At 45.8% G+C, this 24848-nt stretch overlaps 1 protein-coding gene across 1 annotated transcript in view; it reads right to left on the minus strand.

Moving 5' to 3' along the window:
- Positions 1 to 24848, minus strand: part of OIT3 (oncoprotein induced transcript 3) — a 62147-nt gene that overhangs the window by 9635 nt on the left and 27664 nt on the right. The window contains exons 4-7 of the mRNA XM_015410184.1: positions 19620 to 19742; positions 15066 to 15188; positions 8046 to 8206; positions 3795 to 4210 (exon numbers count right to left, since the gene is read on the minus strand). Coding sequence (XP_015265670.1) covers positions 3795 to 4210; positions 8046 to 8206; positions 15066 to 15188; positions 19620 to 19742 — 823 coding nt within the window. The remainder of the gene's footprint in view (positions 1 to 3794; positions 4211 to 8045; positions 8207 to 15065; positions 15189 to 19619; positions 19743 to 24848) is intronic.

Raw genomic sequence — 24848 nt, forward strand, 5'->3', positions numbered from 1 at the left:
CCCCCACCCAACCCCACCCACTCCAGGGCCGGCGACTGGAGGTGCAAGCCTCCGGCTGCCGTGTCCGTTTCCACCCCCCACACTCCAGGACTGGAGACAGGAGGCAGAAGCCTCCGGTCGCCCACTCCCTTCCCCTCCCCCACCACCCACTCCCAACAGGCACTGAGGGGAATGTAGGGTTGCCAGCTCTAAGGAGGGAAATACCTGGAGGTTTGGGGGGTGGATTCTGTAGAGGGCAGCATTGAGCGGGGGGGTGGAAGGACGCCAGCGACTGGAGGTCATAGGGTCTACCCTCCAAAGCATCCATTGTCTCCAGGGGAACTGATCTCTGTCATCTGGAGATCAATTGTAACAGTGGGAGATCTCCAGGTCCCACCTGGAGATTGGCAACCCTAGGGGAAAGTCAGCTGCACAGCAGGGGGTTGAAGAGAATGGTTTGATGGCTGCTGGGCCAAGATTGGCAGCAATAGTTCCCCAGGAGCCCCATCGTAAATGCACCAAACAATTCCTAAAGATTTTCCAGAACACTACTCGCAACAATTTGAATTAGCACCAGAGCTTTAAGATCTCTCCAGCTGCCACCTGGAGACTGGCAACAGCTTGTCTGGAGTGTGGGCAGTATGGCATTGTATCTGTCTGAGGTCCCCCTCTTCCTCCTCCTCCTCAGACCCCCACCTCAGCAGGCTTCATCCCTAAAATATCCTGGAAGTTTCCATCAGCCAACCTTTATCTGCCTGTCTGTCTAAAGTCATGCACCACCAAGGGGTCCCAAAACCCTTGGGCCAGCCCTGCCATGAGACAGCAAAAACCAGTTGGTTTATCAAGGCGATGGTGGTTGGCCACACAGTGCATTTTATTTGGCTTAATGGGTGCGTTCAGACAGGGCATTTATGCCGGTATAGATACCGGTTGGAATCGGTGTACTTATGGGCAATCACACAGCGAACATCTGCCTATTATGAGCGATCACATTATGGGCAATCACACGGCGAACACAAACCACCAACATGAACTACACGAACCTTCATGAAAACCTTCATGAAAACCATGGAGGTCCATGGGGAAGTTCACATGACCCTCACCTCACGAACCAGGCAATTTTGATTATGAATTTAGATTCGTGCCCATTCCTTGCCACAGCACTCAAATTTCCAGTTTTTGATTTGGTACAGATGATGCTGGGGACTGCGTGGTATTGTTCCAAATTTTGTTAATCCTGGGGGGGATTGTTTACAAAAGTACCCTTGAACAGATGCCAGCTATAACCATCCCTAAGTACAACTACCCAAGAAATCCTGCTCCCCAATACCCAACCCCCATCCTTACAAGAACCAGAAGCCTCTTTTCCAGCAAGCTGTGTAACCTCCAATACTTCTTCTTCTTCTTCTGATCTTATTCTAAAGAATGCAGAATCTCTGTCTTTCAGTCCCCCATCAAAACAAGCAGGAGTACAATACAAACAGCAGCACGTCTGGCGTCATCACCGGCCATCAAAGGCCTTTAAGTCTTTTGTTCACCATCCAGTGCTAAGATATACTACCGACCTAGAGGGAGTAGATGCCATTTTGCATAAGCAAAGGGTACATTTGTGACAATGAGTTTAATGGCTTTTAATCAAACTCTTCCTGAACCAGTCAGCCTTCTGCCAACATTACTAAATCACAGCTGATTTCAGCTTGGCCCAAGGACTGCAGAACACATTTGTGTTTTAAATATCCCTCATCGCTCAAGCCTAGGGAGCCTTTCAGCAGTCAAACCTAGGATGCTTTTGGTCTCCAGTCTTCTGCAGTTATGAATATCCCAGATGACTGTGGGCATTACAAATAACATCAGGAATGACAGATGTGAAAAGAAGCACTGGGATCTTCAATGCAGCATCTTGACAAGAATGCCCTTAGGCAGTTCCACATATTAAATGCTTCTTACATCTTCTGAGGACGTATTTACAGGAGCCCCTTGGCTGCTTTTGTCCTCTAGGGGGCATCTAAACACGGCAATATGGAGGCTACTTTAGATATGATGGGACGTATACCATACTGACCTTAATGTACTTTTTACTGCCAACATGAATATGGATAGCCTCAGTGTCAAAACCTATCCAAGCTATAATAAATAACAGTTCAGAAGTTCTCAAGTGCTTAAGGGTTTGAAGCAAGATCCCCTTTGGAGACTGAGTGTGGTCAACTTCTATAGAAGAAATTAAATCCAACTATCTTGGTTTAACCATATCCATTTTTTGGATAGCCATTCAGGCAATAAAACACAGTTTTCAGTTCAGTAACATTGATGTGAGTTTCTTAAAAACTCTAACCTTATGCCCTATAGCCAATTTCATTTTTGCTCCAATTCAGATTGATTTCATTGGCAATATGAAAGAGTGGCTTCTTTTACAAAAGACAGGATTAGTCACAAACTCTTTCTGCTGCCCTAATCAGCGCTGGAGAGATTTGCGTTTTGGCAATTTCTGGGGTAAAGATTATGATGCTTGAAATGGCCCCAAGGTTTGAAAGGAGCTGCTTTCTAAAGAGGTTTGAAAGAATAGGGTAAAGGACTTGTATAGACTAACAGTGTTGGCTGAGAGTCAAACATGTCTGGTAAGGGGGAACCCATTTTGCAAGTGCACAGGGTGCAATTTGGATCAAGACCATGGTGTGTGTGTGTGTGTGTGTGTGTGTGTGGGAGGGTGAGAAGTGACTTCAGTCTCTCCCCTGCACCTTTCCCCTAAGGCTACACATGCAGTGGGGCAAATAACACTCCCCCGGGGCTGTTTGGAGTTGGGAAAATGGTACAGTGGGGAGACTGAAGTGCCTTCTCCCCAACGTGCTGTGGTCCCGATCCAAATCCCCTGATTTAGTACTTGGCAAATGGGTTCTCTTACATCTTACCTTTGATTGTGTCTCAGCCATGGTCAGGCTGGGGGAACCCAAGACACTTCATACTATAAATTGCAAGATGTAGTTTGACCCTGAGTCTCAGAGATACAGAGATGTGGGAAAGATTGTGGTTGAAAACCTTTCACTACCATGATTGCTATTGTAATTAAAATGTAATTTTTCAGGTCTACAGGACCTATGGACTTACATATTTGATTCAAGCATATTGGTCCTTTTCCAAGAGGAATTTGTTTTAATGGTGTGTGGATACGTGTATATGGTTTTAAAGGGGTCTAGAAGAAGACCAGGTTATTTTTTTGTAGCCCTAGTCAATAATGCTTGGCCTATAAAATAAAAATGTTTTGCGTGGGCAAAAGTTCCGTGCTTCACCTGAAGCCATATAAGACTTCCTACCAGGGCCTGGCATGATGTGGTCCATGGGGTCCATGGGGTTGCGAAGAGTTGGACTCGACTGTGCGACTGAATAACAACAACAACCAGGGCAATGCAACCACTGAAAAACACAATTGTGCTAATTGGTTAAATACACTCCAGTGGTGGGTCAACAGCTGGCCAACACAGAAGACCACATGGCTTTTAGCATGGAAGCCAAATTAATTATCAGCCGTCATAATTGGAGGGAGAGCTTCCCTCTGGAAAATGCTGGTGTTTAAGTCACTTGTTTGCTCACCCGATGGCCCCCTCTAGGTCTTTTTAAGTGAAGTGGGTAGCTTTGCCTGGGTAGCTTCTGACAGCTGGTGATTGTTGTGACTGGCAGTCTCCCCCTTTCCTGCCTGCCAAAAGCCATTTGCCCTTGGGAAAGAGCTGGCACTTTACGAATCCTCTGTATTTTGGGTGACCTAAACAGCAACAAAAACCCTGGCATCAGATAAATGAAGGGGGAACAGCCGTGACACTTACCCTTCTCGAATTAAGTAGTACTTCAAGAACTCATCAATCCTGGCCGTAGGGGTCGCAAAGCAGCTCTCCACCAATGTCTCGAGGCCGTTCACGCGCACCAAGGGCTCAATCCCAAAATACAAAGAATCTCGGAGTTTAAGAGTGGGGAGGGTATCCCTGTAGGGCTCTTCAAACTCTTTGTCTTTGAATATTTCAAGGGTGAAGGGGAAGACGCCTCGGTTGCGACCCACAATCTCCAGTGGTGAGTTCTTAACATTGGGGACATAGCCTTCTGAGATGGTGTACCAGCGAGGGTACTCACAAGTTACAGGGATCAACAGTTTGCCAGTTCGGACGATAATGTCACCATTACTGCCCGGAGTTTGCTTTGGCAAGCCAGTTATCATATTGGTAGCGATGATTTTGTCATTTACTACCTGTATCATACAGTGAGGAGAAAGAAGAAAACATTGTGACAACAATTGGACAGAGAAAGCAAAAGGATATGTCAGGAGATACTAGAGATACCATAAGCGGGGCAATCTGCGTATTATGAATCTTGAAGAGTGCAGGAAAAAGGCAGAATGCAATACCTAGGAATCCCGAATTTTTTTATTAAAGCATTTGTGGTTTTTATGATTGCAAAGATATTCTTGAAAGTGTGTGGGTTGAACATTTGAGAGAGGTTTGAATAATATTTCCAGGGGCTGTTGTCTGGGGCTTTAGTATCCTTCATGGCTTTCTATGACTAGCAAAACAAGACTAAACAATCCATATTAGTAAAAATCGATATTGTCTCCACAATGGGGACCAAAAGCAGCTCATGCTGTCTTTTTCTCCTCCATTTTATTCTTGCATGAACCCTGTGAAGGAGGCTGGCTCAAAAGCCCCCAGCAGGCTTCCTTGGCAGAGTGGGAAGTTTCCAGCCGGGTCTCCCAGATACCAAACACCACAGATAATGAATGGCCCGAGTGTTGGAACAGGAGCAGGGAGGCCCAGGTTTGAATCCCTACTCTGCCATGAAATTCATGATCTGGGGCCAATCACACTCTCTCCGACTCCCAGGGTTGTTGCAAGGGGAAAATGGTGGAGGGGAGCACTGTACACAAACCCTGAACTCCTTGGAAGAAGCTCTCAATAGGAAAGAAATGCAATAGGCACACAATTACAGAACAAATTGTGCAAGATAAGGCAAATTATACACATTAGCTCAATTTGTATAATTTATACATAGGTCACAGAATCTAGTTTTTTCTGTAGCAAAATTTGGCTTGCCTGGGCAAAGAATTTTAATATTCTGAAGGGCAGCTCATGCAGTCTGTGCTACAACCAAAGTGAAGGAGACAAGAGAACAAAACCACCATAATGGAAACTGGAGTGTAGAATGTAACATCCAAACAATAAACATCGTAACAGTAGCACCTCTAAAGCCTGGATGTATGGAATGACACATTTTCACTTATTGTGTACCAGTTGTTAATTTCTACGAGCCATTCTTGTGTAGTATGTTCCATTCTACCGATGTTACAGGGTACAGATTTCTAGCTATTTGAAAGTGCAGCTTTCCAATGTTCATAATTCGCAAAATGCAGCATTCTAGCACTGTAGCCACTCTCGTTTCCTGATCGCATCACTTTCCTTTCCAATTTCATTGTCCCTAAGCTGAAGGAAGGCTGAAGGAAGGCTAGATAGGTTGTTGTATATCAGACTTCAATTGGCTCTTGATTCAACTGGCTTTGTCATACGCATTTGAGACCTACATTGGGCACAATGTTTGGCCACATCAACAATGGCATTCCTTCACTTTCTCTTTGGCATGAACAATGCACTAATTGTAGGCAATTCAAGCATGAAAGCAGTCCTGGGAACACGGGTTGGGACTAACACCTGGCTACGGTGAAATGAAGCACTAAATCCAAGCAGAAACAAGGACAAATGTGGAGGCTTTGCCAAGCTAACTCAAAGCAAGCTTGCCTTTGGGACATGACTGGCCTGGCCTGCCCAACTGGAACAGCCTCCCCATCCCACCCCCTTGCTGGATGCCTGTAACTGCCTCCTAAAAGGGCCATGATTAAACAAGCCTATTGCCTCCCATGTCCTGATCTGGATAGCCCAGGCAGGCTAGCCCAATCTTGCAGATCTGGGAAGCTAAGCAGGGTCAACCCTGGCTAGTATTTGGATGGGAGACCTCCAAAGAATACCAGGGTTGTGATGCAGAGGCAGGCAATGGCAAACCACCTCTGAACATCTCTTGCCTTGAAAACCCCACAGGGTCACCATAAATCAGCTGTGACTTGATGGGGGGGAATTGCCTCCCAAGAAGAGGCATGCAAGGCCAGGTCATGGAGCTGCCAGAAGCCCTTATTTGGAATATGTCATATGGCCTTGCCCAAGGCAGCAGCTACTCAACAGTCTGGTATCATATAATGCCCTAGACTTGCTCATATCTTTCCTTGCTCCAGCATTCATCCTTGAGAATGAGAGGAGTTCAAAGACTCGTTATGAATGTGGCTATGTAGTGGCTGATGGTAGGAGAAGCACCACATATCAACATTGGATGACTTAAACAGGTTTATTAGTAACTAGGAAGAAAGGCCCGTTGTGGAAATAAATACAACAGCTCTGGACTCTGGGAGAGTGCCAAGGCCTTGGACATTCAGCGTCAATTTGCTGTGGCGACCTCAGCAGGGTATAATGACACAGAGTCCACCATTTTCTCCAGAGGAACTGATCTCTGCTACCTGAAGAGCAGTTGTGATTTTGAGTGTTCTCCAGCCCTCAACTGGAGATTGGCAACAATTGTTACTTAGGAGAAAATGGCTGGTTTGGAGGGTGGAGTCTATGGCATTGTACCTGTCTGAGGTCCAACCCCTCCTCAAACCCTACCCTCTCCAGGCTCCACCCCTCAAATCCCCAGCCGACTGTGAAGTGGCTGGATTTCTGCTGCCTCCCAGGGTTCTCCCACGTCTCTGGCTTGTGGCCTAGCTGGAGTCTATATTGATGCTGCCCCGCCCCTTGGGATGGTCCCTCTTTTCCCGCACTTTTTGGCCTTGGTGCAGCTGGGAACTGTAGTCCAGCAGATGAGGAAGCCCCATTCAACCTAGTGAGTGATACTCCTGCAGGCCCCTCTCTGGAACTACAGCTCAATTAAACCTTCTAGAGGAATATTTTAAACACACAGATGGCAGCCATCTTACAGACACAGGTAACTGCCATTTCATTACACCTACCAACAGCTACTGAGGGAAAAAGTTAGTCTCACACAGGAGGCAAGTGTCTTTGTCAAGAGAGAAAGCCATCTGCCACAACTTCTGACAGGGCACAGAGGCTGAAGGAGTAGGCGGGGAAGAGGAGCAAACCCAGCCCCCAGCCAATAGCACACGAGTACTCTTGCGGCTGGGTGCGACTCAGGCAATGCGGCTGGGTGCGACTCAGGCAATGGCTAGGGACACGTTCTGAGTGACAGATAATTCAGCCAACTGATTAGGGAGCGTGTGGAATGTTCAGGAGAGTCCACGACCAAAACAGAATTATATTATAGAGAGATTCCCTTGCCATGGGGAAGGGGCCGTGATGGCTCAGAAGTTAAGACACTGAGCTGCAGACTGGGTCTGTAGTTCGGCAGTTTGAGACCCTAGTGCCATGTGATGGAGTGAGCTCCCATCTCTGGCCCCGGCTCCTGCCAACCTAGTAGTTCTAAAGCAAGAAATTGCAGGTAGATAAATAGGTACCACTTTGGTGGGAAGGTAACAGCGTTCCGTGTGGTCTGGCGTTTAGTCATGCTTGCCACATGACCATAGAAACGTCTTCGGACACTGCTGGCTCTTCGGCTTGGAAATGGAGATGAGCACTGCCCTCTAGAGTCGGATTTGACTAGCTTTCGTGCAAGGGAATCCTTTACCTTTTACTTGCAATGGGGAAGGCAAGGGGATTGTAGTTTGGGAAATAGGGGCACTCTAGGGCTCTCCAAGAGAAAATGCATTTCATTGTCAACACCAAACCACATTTTCAAGGACTCTTCAGATAAAGCCACGATAGTTGAACTGATATAAGCCCAATATAATTTTATAATACAGATATGTGCTTGAGTGTATTTCTATAGTACCACCATAAGCAAAGTTGCATCCTCCTAAGTCAATTGAAAACAATGGGTTTAGAAGGGTGTAACTCTGCTTAGGATGGCAGTGACATAAGGAGAGGTGCATATGAGACAAGGGGAGGGAGGGAGGGAGATGTCTTCAGCTGATAAGAAAAGCTAATAATGGTACCTACCTCTATGTTGGTACCACAGGTCTTCAGGGAGAACCTGATGTTGACATGAGTGCCATTGGATACTCCTTTGCAGGAACCATTGATGAGTGAGAGATCCAGCCCTCCAACAAGATCCTTAGGGATGTTCACTTCTATGGAGGTAGATTTACACAGGACTGGGACTGAAATAAAAAAAGCAGACCTACCAAGTTAGCTGGGAATCTAAATGCACAACCGACGTCATAGCAACAAGATGAGTCCTCTTTTGATGTCTCCTACTTTGGTAGCCAAAGCTCTCCTTGCTCAACAAAAACTTTGATCTGCCTGCCTGTAAAAGACTATGATTATTTCAGTCTTGAGATCTAGCCTTGTTTATTCCCCAAAGAGCTGTCTGTGCTGTCACATTCCCACCCCTCAAGATGTGAGCATACTCTGCTGGCACTGTGTTCCTGGGATCCAGCAGCTGCATTAGCATTCCTTTACAATGATGATTCATAGTGTTGGAGCTTTCTAAAATCCCAAACTGCTTCAAACCAAGGACTTTTCCAGATGGGAAGGCTCCACCCATGGCCGCCATTCTTGTGGATGAGGATCAGCAATATGGCACACCTGTCCTGATTCTGGCCACATCCAGACTGTCAACATCAGGTTGATCAGTGACTCTGGTACACTAAGAGTCTTGACCTTTGCACATCCTGAAACTGCAAGCAAGTCTTAAGATACTGTGCAAGCATTCTAAGCATTCTGCCTAAGTATCTGTTTTCCCCTGTTTCTGTACATGTAAGCCACAGCCTCACCTCACCGGGGGGGGGGGGGAGAGGGGGGATAAAAAAAAATCATGCAGCGGCAGAACTATTCTTCTCCCTCAAAGATCGTCTCTCGTGTGAGTCCTTCACATTCTCTGGAAAGTTAGCACGATATTGGCAATGCTATTGAACCTAGAAGGGCATGGAGCAACCTGAAGATAGAAATCTGGGGCGACTGCGAAAATAATTAACACGGGGAGTGCAGTTTGCACTGCTTTGCAACAGAGGCAAACCCATGGCCTTCCACATGGGAAAAAATACAGAAATAGGGCTTGGATGTGGGTGTGGGTATTCAGTATGCTGGACTAAGGAGGGGAAAGGGTTTGAATTCAAGCCCTTTCCTTAGCAGGTGTGGCTGTATTTGTATTCCTCCTTGCAGGTCCCATCATCTTGAGAATGATCTTTCGGGGGCTGAGGGGCAGCAGGAAAAGAGTGGAATGCAAGAAACATCTGCATTTCATGCATGGAGTGGTAGGATATACAATCAATACGTTTAAATTAAAGTAATTTATTTTTATTTACTACAATCTCAACTTTAATTTTTTTAAATTTTAAAATGGAGTCCTCTCAGTTCTTTAGGAATTGGGGGGTGGGACAGGGACTACGCTCTGAAAGTACAGAATGGTTTTCTCTCCCTGTAGAAAGGCAGAAGTTCCCAGAACTGCTGTCATCCACAGCCACCTAGGTTCCGGATCACTTCAGAGCATTAGCCAGAAAATGTGCCGATTAGTTGCTGGGATCCAACCAGCTCAGCATTAGAAACTCCAGTTGGCACCAAGGTAATGCTGTCCTAATACAGTCATCATGGTTACTTTAGATGTAAAACTGAACAGGTTGTCACTCAATGTTCTCCTGCAAAAGATTTCACTAGGGAAGGGAATGGTCACTGATCCATTGACCATAACAGCCAATAGTGATTCTCTATGGTATATCTGAAGTTCAAGATTTGTGTGATGCTGATTTGGCATCTCCCCATTCTGATTCAGCTGGCCTCAAGCTGAAGTTAATAACCAATTAGGAGGTTTCTTGCTATCGACAGTGACATGTCTCTGCCAATCAAGGAGTAATATTGGTTAGAACTTGGGTCAGGGCCCTCTGAGTTGCAGCCCGACAGAATCAGCAATCCTCTTATACCTGACCTTGGAGACCATGTGCACATAACACAAACCTTTTATTTATATTTGCTTTTAAAATTGAGCTGATGTAGTTCTGACTCTTTTGTTTTGGTGATATTAATAGACAGAGGTCTGTGTGGCTTCCTATACACTGAAAATGTTAAAATCAAAATAGGGATCCGCCAGGGGTCATTTCCTGCAGGAGCTCCGGCAGGAGCGGAGCTCCGGCAGTAAAGAGCCCAGGGGGCGGGCACATGCAACAAGCAGCCTTCAGTCAGAGCAAGAAGCAGCCAGGTAAGTTGTTCAGCGCCCCCCCCCCCCGTCCCCCTGGCCCAAAACAGCTCAGTGGCACCTTTAAGACCAAGTTTTATTCAGGTACAAGCTCTCCCTCATCTGCAAGGACATATCTGCCCCCCCCCCCCATAGCTAGCAATCCAAAACAGTCCAGTGGAGCCTGAGCGGTGGGTGTTGCCTTCTGACATACTTTCAGTGATGTCGGGGGTGTGGCATATGCAAATAAGTTATACTAATGAGTTATGCTAATGAGCTCCTGCACCTCTTTTTCTCTGAAATGACCCCTGGGGTGCTAGTGTATGAGAACTGCTGACCTGGGGTGGAAAAAATTCCCAATTCAAACAGGCCACTACAGAGATGTCAGTAGAAAAATTCACCGCATAGACTTGTCATATTTACCCATTTGAATTCAATTAATGAGATTCTTTGCCACCATGACTATTCAGTGGAGACACATTTCAATGAAAAAGAGCAGCATTAAAAGTCATATTTAGGGACTTTTCTGAAACACAGCTCTGACTTACACATAATTTTCAAGTGGGAAGGACAGACAGTCTGTAAACCATTTTAAGTGGAGAAAGGTATAGATTTAGGTATTCTGTTAACAAGGAAACATTTACAATTCCTCTCATGAGGTTATATGTAATTAAGAAAACAGGTGCTGCTTCTGACTGAATGAATTGGACTCTGGAATCTGGGAAAAATATGTCAGTTTGGTCATAATTTTCTTTTCTCTTGAATATATCATGTTACTGTTCAAGTTTAAATTCTTTAAAAATCTATCTGCCTACTCTTGGGAATAGTTCTGGAAAGAAAACAACATGGTGGTATATAATACCCCCTCCCCCAACCTTAATATCCTTAATATCTCCTGGTTTGGGCCTGGCTGTCTCGCCTTAATCAAACAAGCAGCCATGGGAAATATGTGATTCCTCTTAATTCACAAGCAAATTTCAAAAGGAAAAAACAAAAACAAAATAATGATCTAATTCTTCCATTATTATGCTGTTTATATTATTATTATTATTATTATTATTAACAACAACAACAACAACAACAAGTAGAGACATCACGCTGCCAACAAAAGTCTGCATGGTCAAAGCAATGGTATTCCCAGTAGTCATGTATGGCTGCGAGAGTTGGACTGTAAGGAAGGCCGAGCGCCGAAGAATAGATTCTTTTGAACTATGGTGCTGGAGAAAGCTCTTGAGAGTCCCTTGGACTGCAAGAAGATCAAATCAGTCCATCCTAAAAGAAATCAACCCTGACTGTTCCCTGGAAGGCCAGATAATGAAACTGAAGCTCAAATACTTTGGCCACCAAATGAGAAGGGAGCACTCACTGGAGAAGACCCTGATGCTGGGAAAGACTGAAGATCAAAGAAGACGGGGACGGCAAAGGATGAGATGGTTAGACAGTGTCATCGATGCAACGAACATGAAATTAAGCAAACTCCAGAGGACGGCAGAAGACAGGAGGGCCTGGTGAGATCTGGTCCATGGGGTCACGAAGAGTCGGACTCGACTGTGCGACTGAACAACAACAACAATTCTTCCATTGGCTTCTTCTCCCATGCATCCTCACACAACTGAGGGCCAACCTACATGTGACAGCAGAGTTGTGTGTGACAAGCAAAGGAGGCAGCAGACAAATGAGGGGTGTTGAAATAGGGATGCCAACCTCCAGGTGGGACCTGGGGATCCCCTGCAATCACAGCTCATCTCCAGACGACAGAGAGCAGTTCTCCTGGAGACAATGGATGCTTTGGAAGATGGACTCAATGGCATTGTACCCAACTGAATCCCTGTCCTCCCCAGTCTCTGTCCCCAAATCTCCAGGAGTTCCCCTGGATCTGGCAACCCTACGACCCCTTCTCCATTAGTGGCCAGGGTGTACCTGGCAATACTATGTTGAATCCTCTCCCTGTCCTTAAGTGAGCCCTCATAGACTAGTTGTTCCCCCCATCTAGGCCTGTATGGGAGGGCCTCACCTTAGAGTTGCCAGGTCCTTCCTGGCAACCGCGGCAGGAGATAGGGGGACTTACCAGCAGAAAGAAGAAGGCCTAGGCCATGTCACCAGCATCACACAGGAAGTGACCCCATCATGTCACGGACTTCCAGGCAATGCTCTGGTACTTGGGAAAAAACTCTATGGTAAAACCAGCTTATACCATATAGTTTTTGCCCAAATACCAGAATGTCACCCAGAAGTCACTGGAGTGATGTTGTAACTTCCTGTGCAATGCCAACTACATGGCCTAGGCCATCTTCTTTCTACTAGTAAGTCCTCCTGCCAGCCAGCTGATCGGTGGCTGGGGGGCAGGGCCTGGCAGCGGGGGACCCCCGCCTCCACTGGGGGGGGGGGTCTGGCAACCCTACCTCACCTAGTTCTAGTTCTGTATGTGTAGGTTGTAGTTCCAAGTATGTGTGATGCAATAAAGAAGCCTGTAGCAGAAACTGACAGACTCTCCTGCATGTTAACTGGATAGGTAAGCTTAATCCAGGGGTCCCCAACCTTTTTGACCCAGTGGGCACCTTTGGAATTCTGATACAGGGCGGTGGGCACTATCACAAAATGGCTGCCACAGTAGGTGGAGCCAACCACAAATTGTCAGGGAGCGAGGTCTAATAGCATCTCTTCCTCATTTGGGGCACAAGCACTGTTTGTCTTTTAATCTACCCAGCCAATCAGAACCCCTGCTGGGCAAAAGCCCCACCTAGCCCTGTCTACTTTCTAAAAGCACTTGGTGGACACCAAGAAATGTGCCCACAGATGCCACATTGGGGACCCCTAGCTTAATAGTGGAACATTATGCCTGGGGCAGTGATGCTCTGTATTTTTGGTGCTTGGGGGGCAACAATTGGGAGGGCTTCTGGAGTTCTGGCCCCATTGGTGGACCTCCTGATGGCACCTGGGTTTTGGCCCCTGTGTAATAATTAATATTTACCATATGGCATTACGTATAGAACAGCGAGAAGATTCTAAGATTGCCTGGCAGCCAGAAATTCTAGTTCTATTAGAATTATGCACCACTAGGTGATGAACTAGACTTATTTTTATGGCAAGAGGTCTGACTCTGCATCACGACTCCGCTTTTCCTTGGAGGTCGCCCTTCCAAATACTAGCCAAGGCCAGCCCTGCTTAGCTTCTGAGATCTGACGGGGTTGGGCTAGCCTGGGCTATCCAGGTCAGGGCTAGGCCACTGTGCGACAGAGTGTTGGACTGGATGGACCATTGGCCTTATCCACCATGGCTTCTCTGATGTCCTTATGTTTCTAATCCTACACACTAGACCCCAGAGGATACTACATATACCTCTTCTGTATATTGTCCCTACAACCCAAACTCCAGCACCAGTAGCTACTACTAGTAGGTATGTACAGTGCAGAAAGGGAACTGGGAGTTAGCAGTATGGCCAGTATGATGTTATGCTGGAGTAACCCCCCCTCCCCTGTATATAGGGGACACCAGTAGCACAACAATGGGGTGGAATAACTACCTGCCGTTCCACTCCAATCTGCTTTACTCTGCCAAATGCCCTTCATGCCTATTGCCTTGTAGGATCACAGGCCCATGGAGCAGTCCCAGCAGACAGTGCAGATAGAGTTCCACTGCAACTCCCTACAAGGGATGGTAAGCATGGCTCAGAGGTGACATGACATCCCCCACCCACCCACAGGGCCAGCCTACCAGGTGGGAACCCTAGGGTTGCCCACTCTGACTCAGATCTGCTTTGGATTCTCTCTCTCTCTCTCGCCTCTTTCATCATGTTAACTTTCAAAATGTCCTTCAGTGTTCTCCTATCCCAGACAGACTCACTCCCTGCCACCAGCTGTGTTTCCATTCCCCACCGCCTCTATTTTCCACATTTGCTTTTCAGGAAATTACTAACTAATAGGAAAGCCTTTGTGCATCTTTCAGTCTCCAATGAGATATCTGCTATCACAGAAATTATCACATTGTAGAGTGTCTTCTAAAACGTATGCCATTCCTGAGAGGAAGCTGATCACTCCGTGTGATAGCCTGAATGCTGCAGAAGAGAGAGAATATTTATGACTACTTTATAGTGAGTGTATGGAGCAGAAGCATTAATGTGATACATGCAATCTGCCAGCACTGTTAATACGCACGTAATTAGAATTAATTCAAAAAGTTGTGTTTATTTAGTGGGAGGCAGGGACTGCACTCTGTGGCTGCATAAGACTACTGTAGACAGCCATAATGTTTATTTGTGTTAATAATAAAGAATGGCTGCTTCTTTCAGATGCTGCTCTCCCACAGAATCTCTCTTCATTCTTCTGTATGCTCCTGAAACAGTCGTGACCACAGGGCTAATCCACCCATATGGGACATTTGCCTCAGACATGAGCCTTGCAAAAGGAACTGCTTAGAATGGACTCACCAATTCTAGCAGATTTTCACAAGCAGCCATTTTGAAGTGGTAGGGGAACGTGGGATAATAAGGCTGTCTATCAAAATGGCAGCTTAGATTAGAGTGAAACGTGTTTCCCAGGGATATCATGATGTAGAAGGGGAAGAGCTGGATGAGGGAAAGGAACTATGGCATGAGCATGCAGCTAAGAAAATGGGAGGAGGAAATGTAGACAAAACCCAGCCAACGTCTCCCCCAATTTCCAGGGCTGAAATGGATTAGTCAGTGAATCAATGTCAGATTTTGGTACCCTCACCTTTCATTAGGGTCTTCTCTAAAACGTATCCCAATTGTTATGAGGTGGGGAAACAAAAAGTCCATTTGCGCCACAGCTATATTATCCTAGACACATTGTGAGGTACCGCTTGCCCTTACAGATCCTGATTTATCTTACCTTGGCACATGTGGTTGTCATCTGACAACACGAGACCCCGTGGGCACTCACATTGGTAGGTGTTTCCCACTGTGCTACAAGTATGACTGCAGCCTCCATTATTATTGTGACATCCATCGATTTCTAGGACAGAAAGAATGATCAGACACACACACACAAACACACACAGCCAGAAGGGGATATTGACTTAATAGCAATTGCTGTGTATATGCAAGTACAGATCGGTGTAAATTTGACATTATTTTGTAATCATCATGGGGAAAATTCTGTGCAAGGAAATGAGTGCAAGAGCATGGTAGTCAATGAGTCAGTACTCTTCTGCTACTTCCATTATTTCACAGTGGTTTGTACATGAGATCTTCCCATTATAACAGTGAGGAAGAACAAACACTGTGTGAGATATTGAAGTAATACCTCCAAAAGCCTTCAGTTGCAAAATATTGGAAATGTGGAGATGCTTTAGAAGTTATTTTCAAGTGTACAGTTAAAATAGCATACAGGTACACCACAAATGTCAGGTGTGGATATGGCAAATGTGTTTCTAAATTCAGATCTGTTGTGGTGGAAAGTGCCACCTAGTTGCACCCAACTTATGGCAACCCCATAGGGGTTTCAAGGCAAGAGGTGAACAGAGGTGATTTGTCACTGCCTGGCTCTGCTTAACAACCCTGGGCTTCCTTGGTGGTCTCCCAGCCAAATACTAAGCAGGGCCAACCCGGCTTAGCTTTTGAGATCTGAAGAGATCAGGCTAGCCTGGGCCATCACTCAGACAACTGTTGCTGAGTTATTCAGGACCAATTCACATGCTACAAAGTCTGCATGGCAAAAATGTGGAGTGATATCTAGATGTGTGAGAGTTATCTGCTCAGAACTAATTCCCAGGGTGTTGGTGGGTCCAAGTCATGTGTGGCATATGAAGGGAAGCTTAAGCCTTTTCATCACATTGTTTTCCTAACATGAAATGCCCCCAAGGAGCTACTGTTTGCTTTGTTGGAGAAACCTATATGTGCTGATGGATGACCTTTAAGTTTCCCCAGCATGGCAAATAATGGATCCTCAAGTTGTTTCAGATTGGGAAAATGGCATAGGGGGAGGGGTGCACTGTGGTAGCGATATGAATTGGGTCTGTGCATATCTGAGAGTTATGTTCAAAGCAATGAACGCCAAGAACACATTTACTTGTAAGTCTGCATGTCTGCCATGTGGACTTTGTAAGGTATGATTTGGACCAATGTTCCCTCTAAGCTGAGTTAGTGTGAGCTAGCTCACACTAACTCAGCTTAGAGGGAACACTGATTTGGACCTCCTTTAAAATGTCTCTGTAAGTTTTAACAACAGCCTTAATAGACCTGATGAGCCAGATCTTATCAGAGCTCGGAGGCTAAGCAGGGTCAGTACTTGGATGGGCAGCCACCAAGGAAGATGAGGCTGCCTATGCAGAGGAGGGCAATGGCAAACCAACCCTACTCATGTCTTATGGGGTCTCCATAAGTTGATTGTGACTCAATGGCACACTTTACCTTCCAAGTTTCAGTATTTTATATACACAAAAATAAGGTCATGGAGAACCTAGTACCTGTGAGGCAACCCTGATGTTAATGCCTCTACTTCAGAATCAGTTGAACTGAAAGAATTTGTGGTCTCTATATATATTGAAAAGCACAAAGAATGTCCAGAGAAGATTTTCAAATACCCCAGTATTTTAGATGGATGATCTCTCATTGACTCAAATGAGTTTTGAACTGGTGATCATGTGCTACGCTTGAACATTCCACTTTTTTGAGATTATAATGATTCAATCCCATTACCATTCCCTAAGATTTTGTGGTTATGCACTGGGTATTGGGGACGCCACAAAGTGAATTACTTCTTTTCTGAAGTGCTTCATAAACCCCATGACATATCAATAAACATGAAACCAACCAACTCGATTACATATTGCTTAATAAATTCCCTAGAAAGCATTATTCCCATGAAAAATGTCACCTATTACCTCAGGCCTTCAAACACATCTATATAGCACATATAACCTTCCCATTTGCAGAAAAGGGAACAATTACTCTTCCTAATAAAACAAAATGATCAGAATTGAAACCAGCCCTTTCCCAAAAAGAGCAGAAACTTGGAAAAAGAAGTGCCAAGTCAATACTATATAAAGTAGGCCTCGAAGTATTTCTGCCTGAGGTGGATGTAGGCTTGCCAAATGTGCCCGGGGGGCGGGTAACCCCCCGCTTCGGAGCCCCCGATTCCCTCCCTGGCGGAATCGGGGCCCGGGGGAACCCCGCCCCCGAAGCTGCGTCACCAGAGGTGACGCAGCCACGTTGCTGACGTTGGGGGCGTGGCTGAGCTCGTCGGGGGGCGGACGGGACGGAGCCTCCCCCGCCGGTGAGTGAAAACTATTTGGCAACCCTAGGTGGATGGGATGGGCATGTGTATCTATTCATTTATAAAGGACTGCCTTGATTGGTTATGGCAGTCCATTGACATATGGGTTAAGCACACATGGAGGAAAACCAAGCTCTCCACCAATACTGTGTCAAGAAAATGACACACAACTGAACTTCTTTAAGTTGTGAGGGGACTTCCCCATCAAGCCCCTGTTAAGGGAGAAAACGCAGAGGCTTGCTTGAACTGAAGAACATAAGAGACACCAATGTTGGATCAGGCCAAAGGCCCATCCAGTCCAACACTCTGTATCACACAGTGGCCAGAAATACCAGTGCCATCAGGAGGTCCACCAGTGGAACTTGTTTGTTCAGTCTTTTGCTGAATAAATTGCTTGTAACCTGATTGTAACTCTGTGATTCAGTGTTTTCAGACTAGTTGCTTTCACTTAGATGAGTTTTAGTTGTCACATGCCAAGGATTTGGAAAGTTGTGCTTGACTCTTGGCTTGTTATATCCTGCTGAACAGGATTACCCAGGTAGATCCAGAGTCTAGAGATTGCTTTATTAAAAGAGAGTAGTGTCAACCATCTTGAAGAAGGCAGTTGTGAAACTCTTCCTGAATGTTGGTGTCCAAGGACTGAATGATTTGAAGAACTGTTTTCTGGAGGCATACACCCCCTTTTTGGACAAGGCATGTTATCTGACCCATTGGTCATTGTGATGGATGACCTTCGTTGGGAATCAGAAAAGGGAAGTAAAATCCCATTGATTTCCCTGGACTTCTTAGCTTCTTTCAGTACTATTGAGCATAAAATCCCTCTGGGATGGTTGGCCAAATTGTTGTTGTGGCACTACGCACCACTCCTGTCTAGCTGAACAGTACCAAAAGGCGAAGCTAAAGGGAGAACTGCTTGATTCCTCATCATGTGTGCCTGAGAATCTCACAGGGTTCCACCTTGTCTCCCTCTTATACTGTTTAATATCTACATGCAACTGCTGGGAGAGTATGTGGATAACACCAAGGGATCTGAACCTGGGCCTCCCAGGACCTAGTCTGACACTCTAACCACAACACCACGGTGGCTTTTCTCCTTATCATGAGACTTGGGTGAGATGGAAGATATTCTGAATTCAAGCCTGGAAGCAGTAATAAAGTGGACCAGGGCCAGTAAACTGAAGCTTGATCTAGACAACACTGAAGTGTTATTGTTTGACAGTTTAGCCAAGAGCCTTGGGAAAGAATAAATTTGCAAGGCAAATGTTCGTCTGTAAAACCCTTGCCCTGATTATGTAGAAAACTAGTAGGGCTGTCACTGGACTGAACAAATGCCAACAGATATCTGTTTTAATTCTGGCACTTGTGCCTCGTTGTTAGCCGCCCTGAGCCTTCGGGGAGGGCGGGATATAAACCCAAAAACAAACAAACAAACAAACAAACAAGAAAAGCCAAAAGGTTGAGGAGAAAACATGAGTGTACATATGTATGAATGTGAATATATGTGTGTGTGTATCCGGCTATCCAAAAAAGTATTGGTTGTATGAACAGCAAGCTTGTTTTTCATACCTTTCCCCACAACCTTTTAAGCTTTTTTGTATTCGGGTTGGTTGTAAGTTATCTTGCCCCCCCCCTTTCTGTACCAAATTCTGTAAACAAATTAAACCACCCCAAAAGATCAAAGATGCAACCTGAGATCAGGTCCACCCAGCACCATTTTATGCATTCAAATATGTTGGCATTTGACACCAGACTTGAGCAAACAGCCTTAAGATCAGGGCCTGAAACCAATCAAGATCCCCCCCCGGGGGGGGAGGGGGGAGCTAACATTCAGCCTGATGAAGAGTTCTGAAGAACTCACAAGCTTGCACATTGATTTGTGATCTTTTGGTCAGTCCTAATTAAAAGTATATGGCTGGGGGGGGGGGTGCGTGCGCGCACATGCATATTTTGGACCAACCTACAACCTCTGTGAGACAGCATAGGCTAAAGAGAACATGACTGGTCCAAAGTCACCCAATAAACTTTATGCTGGAACTTGAGCCTGGGATTTCCCATCCAACCCCGACACTCTCATCACTATGCCATATTGGCTCTCTATTGGTTAGAATCGACAAGCAAATCAGATGTGTTACTTTTCGCAGTGATCGTAAATCAATTTTCCTTACTCACCCTCACAGGTCTTTCCGTCACTCCCCAGAACACGTCCAATTCCACATTCACAACGATAGGAATTTTTTAGGTTTATGCAGAACTCACTGCAGCCTCCATTATTCTGTTCACATTCATCGTCATCTGTAGAGGAACCAAGCAACAATGTATTCACAGACAGTCAATCAGTAGGGCCAACAGCCAACAGAGACATGATCTGAAACAAGGACCCAAGGGATCATTTTCTCTTCTGGTGGCCATAGCCAGCCACTGGCTGCAGCCACTGTGATTTATAGAAGAATATCCAGGAGTTTGGCTTCAGTGACACAGCCCTGCTCTGACGGTATAAATCTCATGTACATACACATATGCACACAACTAAAATTAAGACTTATAGGAACCAGATTCTTGTGCCATCTGCAGGTGCATACTGAGATTAAAAGTTTTTGGCACAGCAGCATCTAGGTCGTATTGAGCGTTTCTGAGCTCTATCCCCACTGTTAGCGAAAATCGATCATTCCATTTGGTTTGGCTGCCTGGATGACAATTTCCGTAGTGGGATCATGTTGGCAATATCAGTTTATTTCACAAAACACAGGACAGCTCTAAACAACAGACTATCATAACCTCCCAATAGATCCAGAGCCGAAAGAAGAGGGTAAACCAGGCAACAGCTATCAAGAGCAAACTGTAATTAAAAAAATAGAAAAGAAGCATATAGAAAAAGCTGAACAAGAGTGACTCTTTCATGAATTTTGGAGGTAGGGAAGGCAGGAGATTCCATTTGATGCTATCTTGTTAGTCTCCCACTGCAGACCCCACCCCCCCGCCCCACTTCATTCCCCCCACTCTTCCCAGGGATCCAGGAGAACTTAATTCCTTACATGTTTCCCAACCTCATTCTGAGCTAACTATGGAACAGACAAGTGGGGCCCCCTGAAACACATGGACCCCCCCTCCACTCTCTCGCTGAGCCTAGAGTGGCTTTCTGACGGCCACTACCAGGCCTGGTGCAGCTCCCGGGCTGCTTCATGGCTGCTGCTGCTGCCCCTGGGTTCTCTGGCAGCCACTGCCCAATGCAGCCCCTGGGATGCTTTGCCACTCCTGTGGCTGTCACCACGGCTCCCAGGCTCCACCACACCACTGAAGTAAGAAGGAAATAGTGTTTTTGCACTTTCACAGAGAATGCTACTTTACTTTGGGGAGGGGGTTTAAACACCCGTATATATGTTTTAATTTTCAGGTTTTTCTACAAACCTGGGGAGTGCCCCAAATTTGCTGAAAAATCTATTAGCTCATCTGGATAGAAAAGGGCCTCTTTGGAAGGTGGACTCTATGGTATTATACTCCATTTAAGTCCCTCCCCTCCCCAAACCCTGCCCTCCTCAGGCTCCACCCCCAAATCTCCAGGTATTTCCCAACCTGGAGCTGGCAACCCTACCTGTGAGGTGGGCACAGCTGAAAGAGGGGGAGAGTGATTGGCCCAAGGTCTCCCAGTGAACTTCAAGGCTGACTGAGGATTTGAACATGGGTCTCCTGGTCCTAGACCGACACTCTAACTCAGAGACCCAGTGTGGTGGACTCTAATCTGGAGAACAGGGTTTGATTCCCCCACTCCCCCTCCACGTGAAGCCAGCTGGGTGACCTTCTCTCAGAGCTGTTCTCTCAGAGCTCCCTTAGCCCCACCTACCTCACAGGGTGTCTATTGTGAGGAGAGGAAGGGAAGGAGATTGTAAGCTGCTCTGAGACTCTGAGTGAAGGGCGGGGTATAAATCCAGCTCTTATTCTTTTTAATTACAACTCACTGGCTCTCTGGAGACTGGCCATCCACTGACAAAAGAATGAAGCCAGATCTCCAAGAGTTTAAAAAGAGATGAAAACATGCTAAGCACCGGAGACCATTCTAAATATGGCTGTGTAAATCCTAATCATATAAAGGAGAGATAAGAAGGCCTTCCTGAATGAACAATGCAAAGTAATAGAGGAAAACTGTAGTGTATTCAAAGCTGCCTTGAATGCATGATGTATGTGAAACATCTCATTGACTAGTAATGTTAAGCTTCATCCTGGGCTAGGATCCAAATACATCCAATGGTATTGCTAGCCCAGGAAGTAACAAGCCAATCACTTTGCAGCAAACTCCCTGAGCGGGAACGGCCGTGATTGGTCCTTATGTGAACAATCTTATTGGTTGGTATGTGTACAGTGGGCGTGGCTACATTAGTTGGGAATGTTTAAAAGCAGGACAACTGCAATGTAAAAGCTGAACCGTGTTGTTCTGGCTATCAGATGTTGATCCGTGTTGGAGTTGTGTTCGAGTTGAAGAATAAAGCTGTGTTCTGGCTGAATCACTCTCCGACTGCTTTGTTAAGCGAGCGACTTAACAAAAACAACAGAATGGGAAGGACTAGAGATCTCTTCAAGAAAATTGGAGAAATCAAGGGAGTGTTCCAAGCAAAGCTGGACATGATAAAGGATAAAAACAGTAGGGACCTTACAGAAGCAGAAGAGATTAGGAAAAGATGGCAAGAATACACAGAAGAACTATACAAGAAAGACCTCGATGTCCTTGACAACCACGAGGGTATAATCACTGATCTCGAGCCAGACATCCTGGAATGTGAAGTTAAATGGGCCTTAGAAAGCATTACTAACAACAAAGCTAGTGGAGGTGATGGTATCCCAGCTGAGCTATTCAAAGTCTTAAAAGATGATGCTGTTAAAGTGCTGCACTCAATTTGCCAGCAAATTTGGAAAACGCAACAGTGGCCACAGGATTGGAAAAGATCAGTATACATTCCAATCCCAAAGAAGGGCAATGCCAAAGAATGTTCAAACTATCGCACAATTGCACTCATATCACACGCTAGCAAGGTCATGCTCAAGATCCTACAAGCTAGGCTTCAACAGTACATGGATAGAGAACTGCCAGAAGTACAAGCTGGGTTTCGAAGAGGTAGAGGAACGAGAGATCATATTGCCAACATTCGCTGGATTATGGAGAAAGCAAGAGAGTACCAGAAAAACATCTACTTCTGCTTCATTGACTATGCTAAAGCCTTTGACTGTGTGGATCACAACAAACTATGGCAGGTCCTTAAAGAGATGGGAGTACCAGACCACCTCACATGTCTCTTGAGAAACCTGTATAAGGGCCAAGAAGCAACAGTTAGAACCGGATATGGAACAACTGATTGGTTCAGCATAGGAAAAGGAGTACGACAAGGATGTATACTGTCACCTTGCTTATTTAATATATATGCAGAGTACATCATGCAAAATCATCCTGGATGAATCACAAGCGGGAATCAAGATTGCTGGGGAAAAGATCAACAACCTCAGATATGCAGATGATACCACTCTAATGGCTGAAAGTGAAGAGGATCTAAAGAACCTCTTGCTCAGAGTAAAAGAGGAGAGCGCAAAAGTGGGCTTGAAGCTCAACATCAAAAAAACTAAGATCATGGCATCCGGCCCCATCACTCCTTGGCAAATAGAAGGGGAAGCTGTGGAAGTAGTGACAGACTTCACGTTCCTGGGATCCCAGATCACCGCAGACTGTGACTGCAGCCATGAAATTAAAAGACGCCTGCTCCTTGGGAGGAAAGCGATGGCGAACCTAAACAGCATGATAAAAAGTAGAGACATCACCCTGCCAACAAAAGTCCGCATGGTCAAAGCAATGGTATTCCCAGTAGTCATGTATGGCTGCGAGAGCTGGACCGGACTCAACTGTGCGACTGAACAACAACAAAAGGTTTAAGATTGCAGCAGCTACTCAATAAACTGAAAGGAGTTTCTGAATCTGTGGTTAAGAAATAGGATTCATAACATACAGCTAAGAAATTATATGCGGCATAAAACCTAATCCAGGGACATGACTGGTGACAAAATCCCCCAGAATCCCCCAGAATCCTCCTTTCCTGGGTTGACGAGTACACTCAATTAGAAAGTGGGGCCCCATCAAAAAAAATTCCCCGCCTTTTCTTTTAAAAGGCCCAAATGATTGTGCTTGAAAGAAATCTGAAGTCATCTATCAGGACCTGTATTTGAAATAAATTAAGACCTGCGTGTTTTCCATGGAGCAAATTAGACCCTTGTGAGGTCATCTAGGTGTCCGATTCCCCAAGCATTCGAAATAAATCCACGGTTGATGAACAAAGTCGAATTTATTATGAAGCAGTGGTTATATCAGGAACAAAAGCATTGTTAGTAATGACTACAAGTCTCATAGGCACACATAATAAAGGAACTTGAACCCTGTTAGAACCAATGAGCCAATTTCCCGCTGGCGGGATGGAAGAGAAAATGAGCGCCAAAATCCTTGGGAACGCAACGGTTCTAAACCATAAACATGAGTCCAGTTCTCAGGCAGAGGATACATGATAAGCGAAGCTATGCCATAACACCTCCCTACCACCAGCTGGTCGACCTTGAGCAGTTGCGCCGTTGTAGCAAGAGAAGACAGTAAACACCTACTGAGGGAAAGCGAGTGGAGGATGGACAGAGCATGGGGCAATATACACTGAGTAGCACAACACCTTATGGCAGCTCGCTGACATACTGCCCACCTGAAAATACACATTACCCACCGTCTCCCGGATTGGGCGGGAGATCCCCCGGTTTGTCCGGGAACTTTTCGTGAAACTGTCTGAGCATGTAAGGGGCCCGAATATCCCCTTCTTCCACCCATTCCCGGTGCTGGGGTCCGAAGTCTACCCATTCAATAAGATAAACCCGTTTACCACGTTTCAGTTTACAATCAAGGATGTCTGCAATTTCAAAATGTTCCTCACCCTCCACCAGGACGGGAGGTGGGGCCACCTGCATGGGCCTCCACTTAGAAGTAACTGAAACCTTTTTCAGGAGGCTCATATGGAATACCGGATGCAGGGATTTCAGATTCTTAGGGAGGTCAAGTTCAACGGTGACGTCATTGATCTTCTTACGAACAGGGAAAGGCCCAATGTACTTCCAACTCAACTTTTTACAAGGCCTAAGCACTTTCATATTCTTAGTTGACACATACACGAAATCACCAGGCTGCAGATCCCAACCCACCACCCGACCTCTGTCAGCCTGTGTTTTGTAGGCAATTTTAGCTGCCTCTGAGGTTTGGCAGAGTACAGGCCAAACCGCTTGTAAAGACTTACACCAAGCCCCAGCATCTGTAGGCTGCAGTGGTGTGTCCCCCCCCCCAGAAAAGGCAAAAGAGGGCAATCATAACCATTTACAGCTTTGAATGGAGAC

This window comes from Gekko japonicus, unplaced genomic scaffold, assembly GCF_001447785.1.
Source record: "Gekko japonicus isolate JY-2015 unplaced genomic scaffold, Gekko_japonicus_V1.1 scaffold889, whole genome shotgun sequence".
In the NCBI taxonomy this organism is placed as follows: Eukaryota; Metazoa; Chordata; class Lepidosauria; order Squamata; family Gekkonidae; genus Gekko; species Gekko japonicus.